The sequence below is a fragment of the Heterocephalus glaber genome, unplaced genomic scaffold (genome assembly GCF_053883595.1).
Source record: "Heterocephalus glaber isolate CG9 unplaced genomic scaffold, H.glaber_assembly_v1.0 deba00001497, whole genome shotgun sequence".
NCBI lineage: Eukaryota > Metazoa > Chordata > Mammalia > Rodentia > Bathyergidae > Heterocephalus > Heterocephalus glaber.
In genome coordinates this window covers 41,710,558-41,727,958 of record NW_028258320.1, presented here as the reverse complement: position 1 = coordinate 41,727,958, position 17,401 = coordinate 41,710,558, and the positions used below count along the sequence as shown (strand labels likewise).

The following is a 17,401-nucleotide window of genomic DNA, read 5'->3' as shown; positions in this document are numbered from 1 at the left end:
TCCCAGTAAATCTTCATGATTTATCTTCTAAAGCTTCGCGTTGAGTAGATCCATAAATATCCCCACCCAGTAATGAATATTGTTGCCAAGCTCAGCTGGAAGCCTGAATACATAGAAAGTGTCATTTTATTCACATTGCCTTTTCAAACAGAACACACATATATTACCTACCCTACATTCATTTGTTCAGCATTTTACAGTTTGCAGTAGGTACTTGCTATCCATCAATCTACTTGATCGTAAAGCATCCCTATGTAATGGATATCCTTTTTTTTTTTTTTTGTACTGGAGATCGAACTCGGGACCTTGCGCTTGCAAGGCAGGCACTGGAACCACTAAGCTAAATCCCCAGCCCTGGATATCCTTTTAATCAACTGGTAGAAGCCTATTTGTCTTTTTTTGTGGCTGCATGATATTCTATGTGGTACATATACCATCTGTAAGTAGATATTTTATTTCTACTTTTTTCTTCTATGGACTGTTGTGAAATAGATACACTTTTTTGGTACTGGGAATCAAACTCAGGACCTTGCACTTACCAGGTGCTGCACTGTGCTGAGCTACATCCCTGACCCACTGAAATAGATATACTTTACTTTATCCTCAACGCTGCTTTATTTCCAGGCAATGGGATTACAACAGTTACAATAACCAACAGTGGGATTACTGGAGTGAGAGTATATGGAGGGATTTTTTTGTTTCATTTTGTTTTGCAGTGCTGGTGATCAAGCCCAAAACTTCACACATGCTAGCAAGTGCTCTTGTCACTGAGATATACTTCTAGGCCTGACTATATACTTTTTTAATTCTTAGAATTTGCTAGTTTGCTTTTCCAAAATGTAGCAATTCATATTTTTATCAGCAAAGGCTAAGAACTATTTATAATTAATTTTTCAGATAAAATACAGGTTTATTTAAAACTTATTTCTCACCTTGAGTATGCAAAATACAAACACCACAAAATGAGCATTTCTCTTTTTTTTTGGTAGAGGGAAAATAATTTATTCAGTACACATTTTTTTTAGTTCTGAAATGGTAAAGCTATATAGAATAGGAAAATTATTTTATTCAATACATACAAATTATTTCAGTTCCATTTGTAATTACAGTACAATATATTTCCATCTTGATGAGATTTTATTATATGTTTTACATAGTCATGCTTAAGAAAAAAGTTAAACTTTAAAATCCATATTTATATTCTTTTATATGAACCACATAAGACAATTTCAAAAGCCATTCCCCAGGCTGGGAGCATAGCTTAGTAGTACAGTGCTTGCCTAGCATGTATGAGGAACCAGGTTTGAACCCTAACACTACCAAAAAAAAGGCCCTCAATCTCTTTATTCTTTTCTGTATTTAAAATTGCTCTTTTAGATATTTAGAAGCTCCATAGGTAGTGGCTTTAATGGAATTTTTCCCAGAGTAAATTTCTTGGATTGAAATTGTTCCCGTTCTTCTGCTGTTAGTTGATCCTGGGGTGTGAATAACACATTGTCTGTTGTAATGATGACCCTGGAGACTGGGAGGGATGTAGATGTACTGCCACCTCCAAAGATGTCATTAGGTGGCTTAGAAAAAGGAGTGTCAGAATGTGAGCCAGGACTAACAAAACCAGCCACAGAACTGCCACTTTCAAAGGCAGGGGCCACTGGAGCTCCAAAAGGGTCTGCTGCCATGGAAGTTGGAAATCCTGAAAATCCGGGTGATCCAAAAGTGGAAGCTACAGGGCTTTTAAATGAAAATGAAGCAGCAGAAGTGATTTCAGGTTTCCCAAATCCAAACTTTGGAGTGGAAGTAAACTGACAGAACTAGTAGAGGGTACAGCTCCAAATGCTGCAGGAGCCTCAAACACAGAAGGGGCAGGGGCAGGGCAGTGACAATTCCAGGGCTTGTTTTAAAACTAAAACTGTGAGCACTAGCACTGCTGCTGTTACTCACTAGAAAACCTGGTGAACCAAATGTTCCTGCTTGTCCCCTCGAAATCCAAATGTAGGTGTTGCATGATTTTCTTCATCCTTTAAATCATAGAGCAAAGCTACTATTGTTGGGGTATTTAGACTCTTCAGTTCATTTATTCTATTCCTCCATTGATTTATAAACCGTTGGGCAGAATTTAGCTGCTTCAGTTTGCCAAAGATATTCCAACTCTAGTCACTTCTCCCTGTTCACCAGCTCTTTTTGGGGGGTGGAGGGGGGAGAGGGAGACTGGGGATTAAACCCCAGACCTTTTTTCTCATTTCTTTACTTTGTAGTTTACCAATATACAAAATAGAAGTTTGCTTAAATTTATATTACATTTGTATTAAGGCAAGGAACTATATAGAAAAAACTTTTACTCTGTTTAAGGCATACTTGGGAATAAACCACTGTACAAATTATTGCACATCTGAAACCACAGTACATAACACACTGCATAAAATGTTAAAGAAGTGTGCAGCAGTTTGAGAAGAACTTTGGCGCAATTCCTCATTGGGCACCTTTAGAACCATCACCAAGCACCATCACATAGGCCATTAAAACACACTTTCTGAGGGCTGGGGATTTAGCTCAGTGGTTCTGGCGCCTGCCTTGCAAGCACAAGGTCCCAAGTTTGATCCTTGGTACCAAGAACAAAAAACCCACACACTTTCTGTACCTGAATTTCTTCCTTTTCTCCTAACATCGTACTAATTGCTTCTAGAAGGCAAAGGTACAGGGTAATCTTTATACTTATATTGCGTTGAAACACAATTCAAGAAAATTCGGGTCTTCCTGCCCTCCTCAACTCATGGATCTAATTTGCACCCTGATATCTACAACTTCCAGTCTCTCCCATGGCATTTTGTAAATCCAGGCATGTTCAAGTTGGATTTGGAATTGGAATGATAGAAGATCCAGTCACAGACACCATCTATTCTTTGATTTTTGTGTCTTTTGGATTTCTCCTTTCTCCTGATTATCCACTCACACAATGACCTGCTTAGGACTTGACCGTGATTGTAGTGCTTGCCAGCTGGGCTCCTCCCCTTGTGGGAAGACAGTGTAAAAGGTTTTAAAAAATACTGAATTTTCTCTCCTTGCAGTGCGAGTCATGTCCACTCTGGGGTTTGAAAGTGCCACTTTATGTGTAAGGCTAGGGGGTCCGACCTGGAGATGGCCTGGTCACACTTCTGGCACTGGAAGGGGCGGTGCCCTGTGTGTTTGAGGTAGTGCCTGGTCAGTACATGGGAGCAGATGAATTTCCATCTGCGGCCTCCCGGTCACAGTGGTGCAGCCTCTCACCTGTGTGGGTTTGCAGGTGTGCCTTGAAATGAGAACTTGTTGTACAGGTTTTGCCACAGCCTGCATAATCACAACTGTGGATGGCCATCCTTTTCTAGGGCCATAACCTTTCAGCTCTTTGACTTGGGCTCCTCTGCAGAACTACTTATAATTATTTTAAATGTCTGCCAATGTGATGGCAATAAAATGGTATTAATTTTCTCTTTCCTCACTACTTGTAAATATGAACATCTTTTTATGTGATTTTTGGGGGGACACTCAGGATCAGTCCCAGGGCTTCATGCCTACTAACCATGTGCTATACTACTGAGCTACACCCCCATTCCCTGAAATGGTTAATTTTTAAAAAAATTTTAACTCTTAAAAACAATGTGTGTGGGGGGAGTCATACAACCAAAATACCATTTCCACATCTAAACAAAAGTAACTTTTTTTTGCACTACTGGGAATGGGACCTAGGGCTTTTGCCCTGAGCTATATCTCTGGCCCTTTTTTATTTCTTATTTTGAGACAAGGTCTCACTAAGTCACTAAATTGCCTACATTAGCCTTCCAGAGTGCTGTGACTACAGGTGTGCATCACTATACCTGGCTTGCATTTGTTTTGTTTTTTGGTTTTTTTGGGTTTTTTTCCTTTTCCGGCTTTTATTTTAAAGTGTTAAAATTACAACGACAGCAAATTTCTCCCGGCACAAGTAACACTTGTTTAAAAAGGGGGGGGGGGGGGACAAGTGCGCGAAAAAAATATTTTTAATATTTTCCTATTAAAAATAAAAGAAAGACAACTGTACAGGTTTTTTCTCCCAGCTCCTGATGTGAAACCTAAGTAGTAGCCCTAGGTATGCATATATACAAAACACACGCATGCACATAGATCTAGTTTCTATAACTACATAGCAAATTCCAAATCAACTGCAGTATGTCTTACCGTCCACTCCCTGCCCCTCTCCCTCCCCGTTTACAACTACTTAAAAAAGACTCAAAAGTAAAAAGAGGTTGGGAGGTTTTTAAGTAGCCGGTGGTGGGGCTGGAGTCCTACCAGACCAAGCAAAGCCACATCTTGTAGAGGAACAAAATACCAAGAGAAAAAAAAAAGTCCTCCAAAGACACAATAATCCATCAAATTGTGTGAAAAAACCCAAGTTTCATTTCAATAGGGCACACTGAGGCACTTGGCTGACTGACTCCCCACCCTATTCCCCAAAGTTTCCACTCCCATTAAGAGACTTGGGTGAAGGCACAGACGTGCCCCCCCCCACCACCACCATAGCTGGTTCCTAGCTGACCGGGAGAAGCTAGTTTCCCCAACCAGCTGTCACTCGGTCCCCCTCCTCTTCCCTAACACAATAGTGAGACCAGAAGGGTAGGCTGACCGAGGTGAGAAGGAACTGGCCTCCGACCCCTAGCTGCTCACCCCTGGGAGATGTCACCCCTCTGCTCCTTGCCAAAGGTTCGGAAATTCTCATAAGGGTGCCCAACTTAAAGAAAACCTTACACAGTCCTATAAACCTTTACAATTCGTGGGCTCCCTCTCACCTATGGAGAACAAACACAGCTGCTGAGCCTGTTCTCCCCTTCCCCATCTACCTTCATAGCAACCCCCCCAACACACAGCCCACCCAAATCCCGAACCCCGTAAGATTAATAGCAAATCAACAAAGTGAAATATAAGTACATCCTCATCATTACAGAGATGAGATTTGTTGTTGTCCTTGCACAACTGATGAAGGAAAAAGCAGTTATTCCACAATTTCTGAGGAATCCATAGTCTGTCTCTTATAAAGTCAGGATAAATGGATCAAAAGGTTGCAGAGAATCAAGAAAGAAGAAAGAAAAAAGTATTTACAGAGTAAGAGAGGAATGTCCGTAAGAAAAGGCTTCCTTGTCACTTCTTCTTGCCGGCCATCTTGGCACTGGACTTGGCTTTGGGCTTCACTGGTTTGGCCTTCTTGGGCTTCGATGCTTTGACTGGCTTGGCCTTGACGACCTTGGGTTTTTTGGCTTTCTTGGGCATGGCAGCCGGCTTCTTCTTGGCCTTCTTGACCGGGGTGGCTTTAGGTTTTTTGCTTGGGGCTTTGGAGGCAGCCTTCTTGGGCTTGGCTGCCTTCTTTGGCGTGGCCACCTTCTTGACCACCTTCTTGGTCTTCTTGAAGGCCACTGCCCTCTTGGGCTCGTCGCTCTTGACCAGCCGGAAAGACCCCGACGCACCCACCCCTTTGGTTTGCTTGAGGACACCAGTGGTCACCCGGCGCTTGATGAACAACTAGATCTGGGAGTCGGCATTCTCACCCATCTTGTAGTGGCCCTTGATGTACTTCTGGATGGACTGGCGCGAGGAGCCAGCACGGTTTTTCTCGGGCTGGATGGCAGCCACGATCATGTCTGAATACTTGGGGTGGTCTGTGGACTTCTTGGAGGCCTTGGCCCGCTTGGGCTTGGCCGCAGGAGTGGACGTTGAGTTCTCCGTCATGGTGGCCTGCCTGGTCCCGCTGCTGAAGGCGCCTGCCGAAGGGCCAGCCCTCGGAGGAATCTGCTCTCCAGCCCTTGACTACCAGGCCGGTCCGGACTCGGGCTATCGGGAATGCAGGCCAGGAACCGCTGCTTCTCTCCTCGCCGTGGTCGCGGGAGGGCTCGCTGGGCCGGCTCTGCGTGGCCCAGCCCTGCCAGTTTGCCGCTCGGTCTGACGGCCTGTCTCCCGCTCTGCCTCCGCCTCCTCCGCCTCCCCTTTCCCAGCTCCGCGTCTCTGTTTTGTTTTATTATCTCGGGAATCTTTCTTTTGTGCTGGACTTACATCCCTTCAAGTGCTTTCATATTTCCCTGTTTTGTAAACGGCTGTTGCCTGACTGCTCCTGCAGCTTTCTTTTGCTGGGTGTGAGTTTTGTTTGTTCAGGCCAATCTTCTCTCCAATTGCTAGATCCCCTTTTCTAGGCATTTGGAGCTTAGTTCTGTTGCTGGAACACCTGGGGTATAAGTGTCTACCTGTTGGAAGAAGGAAAGCAGTCTCCAGCTCATGGTGTGGAGGTGGAAAAGCACCACCTGTGTCCTGTATGCCCTGCTTCTCCCAGGAGCAGCCCCCCACTCCCCTACCCAGTCTTTTCAGCAGAATGGATTCATCCCCCCCCCCCCCCCATTTCCACAGGCAAGGAGAACAGGCAGATTAGCCACATTCTCACAGGTCTGTGGGTCCCTTTCTCCTGAAGTTTGCCAATTTCTGCAGATGATGTCCTTCCCTGAATGTACCGAAGTTCCATCTTGCTCTAAGAATCTGGCCTCATTGTCACTTCCAGCTAAGGCAAGTTGCTGACCAAGGCAGGACAATAACTAGGAAATGCCAGATGAGTGCTGTGGAGTATTTGGAGGAAGCAGAAGGGACTGAAATATTTTGGAAGTCTTGGCCTCTGACTGATTTTCAACATGATTGCCAAGATCATTCAATGGCTAGCAAATAGTCTCTTCCTAGCCAGGTGTGGTGGCCCATGCCTACAATCCCAGCACCCTGGGAGGCTAAAGCAGGATGAGTGCAAGCCTAGCCCGGGCAACTTAGAGACTTAGACCCTGTCTTAAAATAAAAAGTAAAGAAGGGCTAGGGATGTAGCTTAGTACAAAGGCCCTGAGTTCAATCCCTAGTACTGCCAAAAGGAATAAAAAAAAAAGGATAGTCTCTTCCCTGGAAAACATTGCAATGCACTCTTGTAGTCATAGCTACTTGGGAGGCTGACACAGAGTTGCTTGAGCCTAGGAGTTCAGGGCCAGCTGGGGCAAAAAAATGCTCACTTCAAAAGTGATACTGGCTAGGCGTGGTAGTTCGTGCCTGTAATTCCAGTAGCCAGGAGGCTGAGGCAGGAAGATCACAAATTCAGGCCCAGCCTTGGCTACATAGTGAGAACCTGTCTCAAAACAACAACAAGGAAACTGGGAACAAATGGATGTGCACCTGGAAAAGAATGAAGCTGGGCCCCTGCCTTACACTATATATGTAAAAGTTAGCTTAAGAGAAATCAGCAAACTAAATGTAGGAGCTAAAACCATAATACTCTGGAGAAAATAGAGGGGTAAATCATCTCATTGGATCTGACAGTGGATTATTATGTAGGACATCAAAAGAAGCAACAAAGGGCTGGGGATTTAGCTCAGTGATTCCACTGCCTGCCTCGCAAGTACAAGGTCCTGAGTTTGATCCCCGGTACCAAAAAAAGAAATTAAAAGAAGAAGCAAGGCCAGGGATTTAGCTCAGTGGCTCCACCACCTGCCTTGCAAGCGCAAGGACCCAAGTTCGATCCCTGGTACCAAAAAAAAAGCAACAACAATAACAACAAAAACCTATAAATTGTGCTTCATCGAAATTTAAAACTTTTCTATAGCAAAGAATATTATATAAAAAAAATGAGAATACAGCCTACAGGAGAAGATACAGAATACCTCAATTCAAGAACATTTCTGTTTGCAAACAATTCAGTTAACAAACAAAAGTGTTCAGCAAAATTTTGCTTCCATTTGCAAACTCTGCTTCAGGTATCAAACAGGACCATGGCCATCTTCCCACAAAAACACTAATGCAACCATCTTCCCCCAAATCGTAAAACAAATTTAAGTTCATAAACCGAGGTACCACTGTGTTTCAAAATCGTATATCTGATGAAGGTCTAGAATTCAGAGTATGTAAAAAAACCCTTACAATTTAACAACAAAAAGGCAACCTAATGGGTGGGGGATTTAGCTCAGTGGTTTCGCCGCCTGCTGTACAAGTGCAAGGACCTGAGTTCGATCCTCGGTACCAAAAAACAAAAACAAAACAAAAAAAGGCAACCTAATTTTAAAAATCAGCAAAGAATTTGAATAGACTTTCCTCCTAACAAGATAGGTAAATGGCCAACAAGCACTTGCTAGATGCTAAACATCATTTGTTATTAGGGAAATGTAAATCTAACCTGCAGTGAGGTGTCACTTCACCCCTACTAGGATAGTTATAATCACTAAATGGAAAACAAATATTGGTGAGTATGTGGAAATTGTATCTCTCATACTTTGTGGGTGGATATGTAAAATGGCACAGCTCCTGTGGAAAACAATGTGGTAGTTCCTCAAAAAGTTAAACATTGAATAAATATACCAAATCAAATTATTCCTCAGTATCAACCTCAAATCATCAATAACAGGTACTTAAACACATACACATGCACTTTCACAACCGCACCATTTACAACAACCAAAAGGTGGAAACAACCCAAATCCCATCAACAAATGAGTGGATAAACATAGTGTGTGTGTGTGTGTGTGTGTGTGTGTGTGTGTGTGTGTGTGTGTACAGTGGAATATTAGTAGTTTGGGCAAACATAAGAGGCCTCATGTGATGTCATTTATAGGAAATATGCAGAATAGGTAAATACATGGAGAAAGAAGGTAGATTGGTCATTGCCAGGGGCTGGGAAGTGGAGGTGAGGGGAGTAACTACTTAGTGGGTACAAAATTTCCTTTTGAGGTGATGAAAATGTTTTTTGAAACTAGAGAGGGTTATTGCACACACTAGGAATGCTGAGATGCAACTGAACTGTTCACATTTAATTTGTTCATTTTTTATATGAGTAAAGAAAAGAAAATCTGGTGCCAGGGATGTAGCTCAGTGGCTTCACACCTGGCTGCCAAGTGTAAGGTCCTGAATTCAATACCCGGTACCAAAAAAAGGAAGAAAAGAAAATGTGGACCCCACTAAGTACATAAAACTTTGGAGTGGGCTGAAAGAAAGTATAAGGAGAGTATTTATTTAAGATTAAAAGAAAGAGCAAATAAAAATAGTGGCCAGTTAGAGTTTGAGCTGGGGAGTCATTGGCAGAAAGCTTGCACAAATCATGAAGACTGGCTTATTTCTGAGTTGTAGGCGTGAGGGAACATGCTGTTTCACAAAGGCATCTATCTGAACTCAATTCTATGGGCAGTGGAGAATCAGAGCGAGTGTGAGAGTGTGTGTGTGTGTGTGTGTGTCTGTGTCTGGGGTACTAGGGATCGAATAACCCAGGGCCTTTGCAGTAAGCTGTATACCCAACCCTTTCTATTTTTATTGAGACAGGGTCTTGCTAAGTCATTAAATTATTCAGGCTGGAATCAAAGTTGTGATCATCCTGCCTCAGCATCCCAGAGTTACAGGCATGCACCATGACTCCCAGCTCAGAGTGACTTTTGACTAGGAGAGGAACATTGTTGAAATGCCAACACTTATGTAGGAGAATTAAGTCAAGGAAGACCTCAAGCTTGGTAGGCAGCATAGAGGCTGTGATTCTGAACACATCCAGGCGTAAGCTGCGATCACCTGGCCTGGAGAGGAAGAAGTAGTAGTAGTAGCTATGGTTACTGCTCACTGGGTGCCAGTTAATGCTTCATCTGACTTAACTCATTTACTCTATAGGGGTCCCATAGAGTGGGAAATCTTCTTTTCCCCCAGTGAAGAGATGAGGAAACAGGCTTGGAGTAGCTTAGAAACTTACCTAAGGCTACACAGCTGCTAATATGGTTTAGATTTGAACCCAGGCGGGTTGACTCCAGAGCCAGTACAGTTTTAATTGTGATACAGAGGTGAATGTAAAATTTTGTTTTGTTTTTTGAGACAGGGTCTCGAACTGTAGTTCAGGCTGGCCTCGAACTCACTGTGTAGCACACGCTGGCCTCAGACTCACAGTGATCCTCCTGCCTCAGGTGCCCAAGTGCTGGGATTACAGGAGTGCACCACCACACCTGGCAAGATTTTTTCTGAAGCCCACTCACTAACTAACTTCTCAGGTTGAGGAGGAGAAAAGAGGAGGAAGGGGCACTATAGCCAGAGTAAGCGCATTTCCCGCTGGGTAACCATGAGCTGGTATAAGCCTGGGCAGGTGACTGACTGGCAGATAGACTCTGGGGCCAGAGCTTATGTTCCTTACCTGTGCTTCCCACCCTCTGTCCCTGCTGAGCTCTGACTCCCACCCTCCCAGAGTCTCTGCCAGCATCTAGAGGCGCAGCCTAAATTGTCAGGCAGTTAGCTCATCTCAAAAAACCATGTGTGCTAGGCATGGTGGTGCATGCCTATAATACTAGTAATCTGGGAGGCCAAAGCAGGAGGATCACGAGTTGGAGCTCAGCCTGGGCAACTTGGAAAACCCTATCTCAAAATTTAAAATGTTGAAAATGGATTGGGGGTATAGCTCAGTGCAAAGGCCTTGGGTTTAATCCCAGGTACTGAAAATAAAATAAAAATTAAAAAGCCAACCCTTCCACCATCCACAGGGGTCGCTGTTCCCCAGAGTGGCTCTGGAGGTAGGTGTGGGAAAGGCTTAGTGAGACTTCTCATCTTTGTGCTCATTCCTAACATTTAAGATGAAAAACATTAAGGTTGATGATATTCCTTCTCTGAGCTCAAGGAAGGAGCTGTGGGAGCAAACTGTGCTAACATCGGTCAACATCTCCCCAGTCCGTGGTGCCTGGGAGGTGCTGGCTGTTGGTCTTTCAAATGCCTTGCCTCACAACAGCCTTCCCCTCAGTCTACCTTTCCAGCCTCTGCCTTGCAGTGTGGCTCTTCCCCCAAACATGGCTCCAACCACAACATTCTCCAATACATGCTCTGTGTTTTGCTGCTCACTGGCCTTTGTCCTCGCGGGTCCTTCTCCATGAAACGTCTCATTCTGTTCTGCCTTGTCAGACGCTGTTTGGCCTCAGGATTCAGCTCCTGCTTCACTTCACTGCCCCTCTAAACCCTCCCCAGAGCCCTCTGATGTGGACAGGCTATACCCATTTCCACATCGATGGATGTGTATATGAATGTCAACACCACTTTACAGACAGGGCCAACAGGCAGCAAGAGAAGCTAAGAATGTGCCTGAATTCTTAGCTAGTAAGTCAAGGAGCTGATTCCAAAGTCCATGCTCTGCCCAACACCCCATTAGGGGAGTTCAGAGCGGCACCTGGTTGCGGACCATCGTGAAACTCCTCTGTAAAGCCTCAAAAGAAGAAACACGGGAAAGCATCGCTAACCCATTTCCCCTCTTTCTCCTGGCTCCAGGTGGAAGTGAAGCCATATGTGCTGGATGATCAGATGTGTGACGAGTGCCAGGGCACACGCTGCGGGGGGAAGTTCGCCCCATTCTTCTGTGCCAACGTCACCTGTCTGCAGTATTACTGCGAGTACTGCTGGGCGAGCATCCACTCCCGCGCCGGGCGAGAGTTCCACAAACCGCTGGTGAAGGAGGGAGGCGACCGCCCTCGTCACGTGCCGTTCCGCTGGAGCTGAGCCTGGCCGACCCAGCCACGAGTACTGGAGTAGATAATGAAGAGGGAAAAGAGAGGACACTGCCTCAGGGCTTACAGTGTTCTGGAAATCTGTGCATTTGTTCTCGATTTTTAAAGAAGAAAATGGGTCTTTTTATTATTACTATTATTTACAGTCATATTACTGAACCTCAGTGTCCAGTATAATGCAAAATTGCAGAGTGTATAACGGTACTGATTTGCACTTTGATTCACATGTTTGTCTGCTTGGTACCTTAATTTCTTACACCTGATTTGTCACTCGTGACAGTACAGAGACTGCCATTCTCATCAGCGGGCATCAGGTTGATGTCTGTGATTCTTTTATTTGTTGTTGTGTTGTTGTTGTCTGATTGTTTTTAAACTGGAGCATGCACTTATTTTCAGAAACTTAGAGAGTTGCCCCTAGGACAGGACTTACCAAAGGTAACACTCATGAGTAGGTGGCAGATGTAGCAAAAACTTCACAACAATTCAACAATTGTTAGTTGGGGTCTTTTAGAATAAGGATAACCTTTAATGAAAATAAGCCTTCAGTTGCTCTGTATTTTGACTTTTAAGGATACCTCATGAGCTGGATCTTATTTTTTCCTTCATGTTTGATTTTATTTTGCTGAGGATTTTGGTTAGATCTTTTAGTGTTATGTAAATTTATGCTGCAATAGCTTTTGCTGCTATTAAAATGGTATATTAATACCATAATACTCTATTCAGGCTAAGGTATCAATTAAAAACAAAAACAAAACCCAACCACACACTTTTGTGATTTAGGGATAGAGTCAACTGCTGAAAGGAGATCAGAAAGCTTCAATGGAAGGTCACTATTTCTGACTGCATGTTTACTTAATCAGGTTGCTGCATGCAATAAATTTTATATCCAATGTCTAGTATAAAACCTTCCCACAATGCACAAATTAAGAATCTATATAAGCTACAAAATACTCATTTTTTTTAAAAGAAAGATTTTTTTTCTCATTAAAGAATTGGTAATCGACTGGGGGAAGGCATGCCTTGATGAATGGAATGCTTCTGAATAGGAAGAGCCCAGAACAGAAGGACCTATATTACAACCAATATAAAACCTAGGTGTAGGATATTCTTAAAGCAAACTTGTGGATGGTAGATGAAGTACTTTGCGGTGCTCTGTTATATATTGTGCAATTTATTTTATATAGTAAAGTGATTATGTCTAACTGTGATCAAACTTAACTGTTTTAAGCCTCTGTGTCAGACATTAGCGAACTTGACAGTTCCTAACTGGTATATTATTAAGTAACACATGAGCTCTTAGTTACACTGTCCTAATGCTTGCACCATTTTGCATAGTTTCAGACCTTGTCCAGAAAACCAAAGAGCTCATCTTAGCTTACAAACACTAAGAAATATATACAGTATCTAGAGATAAGTTGTCAGATTGACAAACTAGGCACATCTTTAAAAAAGTTGTGTAATGGTGATGCTAAAGAAATGTCTGTACAAAATAAGATGGCCTGGGCAAAGTTGGTTGTCTGGGTGAGAAATTAACTACTTAATTCCCTGGATTTATCCTGTAAAGCTTGAATAAAATTAAGCCCTGCTAGTACTACCATGGACATTTTTTAAGCATTCACTCTTGGGCTGCAGATAGTAATAAATAAACACACACAATGATTGCGAGACTATGTAAATCTTTTTTTAAGTCTTCTTCCTATGTTTTGGAATTCTGGGGACAATCTGACTGGATATGACACTGCAGAATAGATTTTAAGTCACTGTGTTTTATGTGCTGTGATGTCCATGTACTGTCTTAAGTTAGCATTGCTTGTTTTGTTTTGTTTTGTTTTCCTCCAGTGTTTAGTTGCAGTTACTGGCTCTCAAGTAATAGTTTGTTTTCAAAAAGGAAAAACAAAATTAAAAATGCTTGTTAGAATCCTCCCCTTTTGAGGTTACCTCTGGGCTTGTTGGTAATAATTATTTTTTTCCAGCCCAGGTGTGGTTTTGTTTTGTTTTGTTTTGTTTATATGTTTGTCATTTTTTTTTATCTGTACAAGAAATTTTGTTATGCACTACTACGTTTTGTATTCTAGACCGTTTTCAAAGTTGGCTGAAGATTTTTTTGTTTGTTTTTAAGGAAAAAGGCATGCTTTCTGACTGACATGATCTTTTGCAATACCTCAATTTTGAAATATAGGAAAGAAAATGATATTTTCTAAGTAAGTTTATTCAGAAAAATATATATTAATTTAATTCTGCAAGAAAATGATTTAACAGATGGGTAACTTTATTTTTTTCATGCTTATTTGTGTTTTTTGAAAATGAAGAAGTTAGAGCTTTATAACTATAATATTAAAGATCATATCTAACCTACAGAAATCTACCTAATTATGTGAAAGAAGCAAAACTTTTTGAAGAAGCACCCCTCTTTCATGTACTAAAATAACACTGAGATTTTTAAAAAGCTGAAAGACTGAACAGCATAAGGCTGAAGTGAAGGCAAAAAAAAAAAGTCATGAAGAATAGGTTACAAAAAATAAACTCCATTTGGTGCTGAAAGTTATGAATAGATGGTGGAAACTACTTTCCCTTAATTTGTATATTTATAATCAAGCATTGATTGTGCACGACTGACCAGGATTGTGAAAGAGTTCTTCTGTTTGTATTTTTTTAAAGAGAACTTTTTTAGTTTATTAAATTATAACATGTTCCCTTTTGTTTTGTAAATAAATGTGCCCCCGAGTTCTTAATGTTATATTAAAAGAGAGGGTCCTTCAAAAAAATTATTTTTTAAAACATAGAGGTGTTCTGACCTGCAACTTGACTGGGAAGCCCCTGGGTAACACAGGTCCTGTTGTGGCCTTTCCTTGATGTGACACTTGAACTAGTCGATTTTTTGAAGGCTATAACCTAACCTCGACTATTTGTTGTTATGTGCAATACTGTTTGTACTGTTTGTATAAAAAATAGAAAAAAAAAAGAAAAGAAAAAAGGCATAAATCTTTATTGCAGATTTATTTTCATTGCAAACTTTAGACATTGTGATTCACTGAAATCATTTTTCTACTGTCAGATATGTACCTTTTCTTCATGCTGGTATTTTTTCAATAGTAATGTAGCCTTTGTACTGAGACAAATTTTCATTGTTATTTTTAGAAAGATTTTTTGCTAAGAAAAAAATTAAACATATTTACATATTTTTCATTTTATTTCGTATTTTCTTTAAGGAGTGCTTTCTCAATCATTAATAGAGTTGTTTCTGGGAGGGACTTTCATATCTGGTCAATGTCATAATATTATTTTGTATTTTTACTTGGAATAAATTAATTTTATGATGCTAATTCTTTAAAAGTTTATTTTTTTCATTTTCAGTTATTTTTGAAGCTAAAACCTTTGTAATATTGTTACTAAAGTGTCTAGTTTTTTGAAATGCAAAGCTTTATGTATTATCTTGCTGATGTGGTTTACAATAGTGTGACAACGATGAAAATGGTTGGTTATGTAAAGTGACTGGAAATGTAATGGATAATTGGGTAATAAAATGACAGAATGAGCAGAACATGTGAAATTTTGACAAGCCTTTTCCTTTATTACAGTGGTGTAGTGTAAGACAGGGATGTCACAGTACAGATCTCTAGGGATGTCACAGTGGATTTATACAACACCAGATGCAGCCAAATCTGTGGCCCTGATAAAGAAATCACCCTACTGAAATACCACTGGGTTTCAAACCTAGCTAGGTCAACAGAATGTTTCATTGCTTTCCCCCTCTAACTTCATTTTGTCGTGTGTGTGTGTGTGTGTATCTGCCACCAACTGCTGTCCATGTGTGAGATGGTGCCTTTCTCTCCCAAATCTTTTACATGCATCTACAGTGGTGACATCTGTGAATCCAAGGAAATGGCTGAGAGGCACCAGCTTCTAGGTAATACAGACTGACTACAGTGTCACACCGTGGTCCTTCCCTGGAAGGGTGGGTTGGTGGCACTGAGGAAGCACATCTGGATGTCACCACTGTATGTGGACACTGTGTGTGTGTCAGGCTGCATCTTCCTCCACATCCCTACCTGCTCTCAACACCCCCCCTTTTATTGTGGCAACACATCAGGCCCCTCCATGCATGATCTGTCTGCCCTCCTACTGCCTCTTTCCCAGTCCCTGCCTCACCTGGAAGCCGTGCTGTTCAGGCAGCATGGCCTTGCAATGGCGCCTAAAATTAATGCAGGAAGATCATACAACTGCAAAACTGGTGTTGCGTAAATAGAACATCCAATGACTTGCTCTAGATAGATGGTGTGTTTCTACTAGTCATTGGTGGCCTCTTCCAGCTCCATAGCCATGGAGGTGAGGTTAATCAATAACTTGGAGAAACTTGAGTCCAGAGATGGCTCCTGGGAATGCTCTATGTATTCAGTTTTGTAAATAATATATAGATTAGATCAAGTTGTGACGTAAAATTTTAACTCAAATTGGGTACTACTGGTTGGAATTTTACATTAACTACAAATAATGATTAGGAACAGAAGAAAAGAAATTGGAAAAATTCTTGTTTAGTGGTATAAAGATTATGCTTAGATTTCTGCCTATATCTTGTGTTTTATAGCTTGTTAGTGAGGCATGGGCTAATGCAGAATGTACTGCATTTATGCAATTAGCAAATAACTGCTAGTTTTCATTTTATCTATTATATTAGCAACAAATGGCATTTAACTGGGTAAAGCTCCTACCTAAATATTTGAGTATTGTGACATCTCTACTTGCAAGGTTTGAATGAAAGATTAGTCACAGATTAGTGAAAAAAAAAGTATCTTTTGTTAAAACTGGCTTATTTGTGTGGACTGTTGCTTTTTCACTAGTTTGTATGGTATGTCAGCTAACATTTCTTTCTATTCTTTTTTTCTTTTATAATAACCAGACTTCTCTATCTCAGCTGCAGTAGTGTTCCATCTTACCACAGAGTATTTTATAATTAATGCTGTTGACTTTATACCCCAAAATGGGTCAAGAAATAGATCTGTGATTCAGGGATGTTTAAATTTGTAAGACGAGGATGTTAATTGCAACAAGTAGAAAACTTGGGTGCTAATAACACAGGACAACTCTCTCTTTTCTGGATATAGTTTTGTTGGGGTATAAAGTATTAGGTATTTGTATTTTTGCTGTCAAAATAATGGGCATAACTTTTAGAGTGTTCACAGCTAAGATCTCTGTATTTGTTTTTCAACTAACAACTAATTTTAAATGTATTGTATCTTTGATTACCTGTGTTCTTAGATTGTTTTTTTTGCTAGTAACCCTTAACTCAGCTTCTGCCTTTGGGGCTTGGACTAATACTGCTTGTATGGAACTACAGTACTGTGACTAAATATGGAGCTCAATGCAGCTATTGCTTACAACTGCTTAAACTTTGTAGTTTGGACTTTTTTTCTGTAATAACTTATTAAATCTAGTTGTATGAAGTACTGACACTTGTCATCCTTTGCACTTGCTAAGGAAAAAGCTTGATGTACTTGGTTCTCATCTGGGGAACATTTCAGTTCACTTGATTAGCTTTTTGGTTTTGGTGACAAATCCCTTTACTGCGCACTGAGTACAGCAAAGTTCTTTCCTCTGATACAGCACTTGAAAGTCTTTTGATTGTTGATGCATGTAAACGTGTATCAGGGTGCAGTTGGGTTTTTGTATTTTGGTTTTTGTTTTTCCATGCTGGGGATTGAGCCCAAGGCCTGGCGCATAGCTAAATTAGCATTCTACCACTGAGCTGCATCCTCAGCTTGGTGCAGCTGGGTGTTTAATTGCCAGCACTTTGCCACATGAAACCAGCGTTCAAAATTATAACCGAAAAAGTTAATTAAAAGGTAAGTATTGTTACCTTCGTTTATATTTAATTTTTT

The 17,401-nt window shown here is 41.3% G+C and overlaps 2 protein-coding genes and 1 pseudogene across 10 annotated transcripts in view; 1 reads left to right on the top strand and 2 right to left on the bottom strand.

Moving 5' to 3' along the window:
* Window positions 1–16,966, top strand: part of Cpeb3 (cytoplasmic polyadenylation element binding protein 3) — a 212,148-nt gene extending 195,182 nt beyond the window's left edge. For all 9 annotated transcript variants that reach the window (XM_021253046.2, XM_087185572.1, XM_013069855.3 and 6 more), the window contains one exon: window positions 11,290–16,966. In XM_021253046.2, coding sequence (XP_021108705.2) covers window positions 11,290–11,517 — 228 coding nt within the window. In that variant the 3' untranslated portion in view covers window positions 11,518–16,966. The remainder of the gene's footprint in view (window positions 1–11,289) is intronic.
* LOC106008833 (nucleoporin NUP42 pseudogene) lies at window positions 920–3,352 on the bottom strand (annotated as a pseudogene).
* On the bottom strand, window positions 3,629–6,359 carry LOC101726086 (histone H1.0). Its single transcript, XM_004838509.4, is given in 1 exon segment — window positions 3,629–6,359. A coding segment is annotated over 1 exon segment (585 nt). The 5' UTR covers window positions 5,734–6,359; the 3' UTR covers window positions 3,629–5,148.
* Window positions 16,967–17,401: the final 435 nt, after the last annotated feature.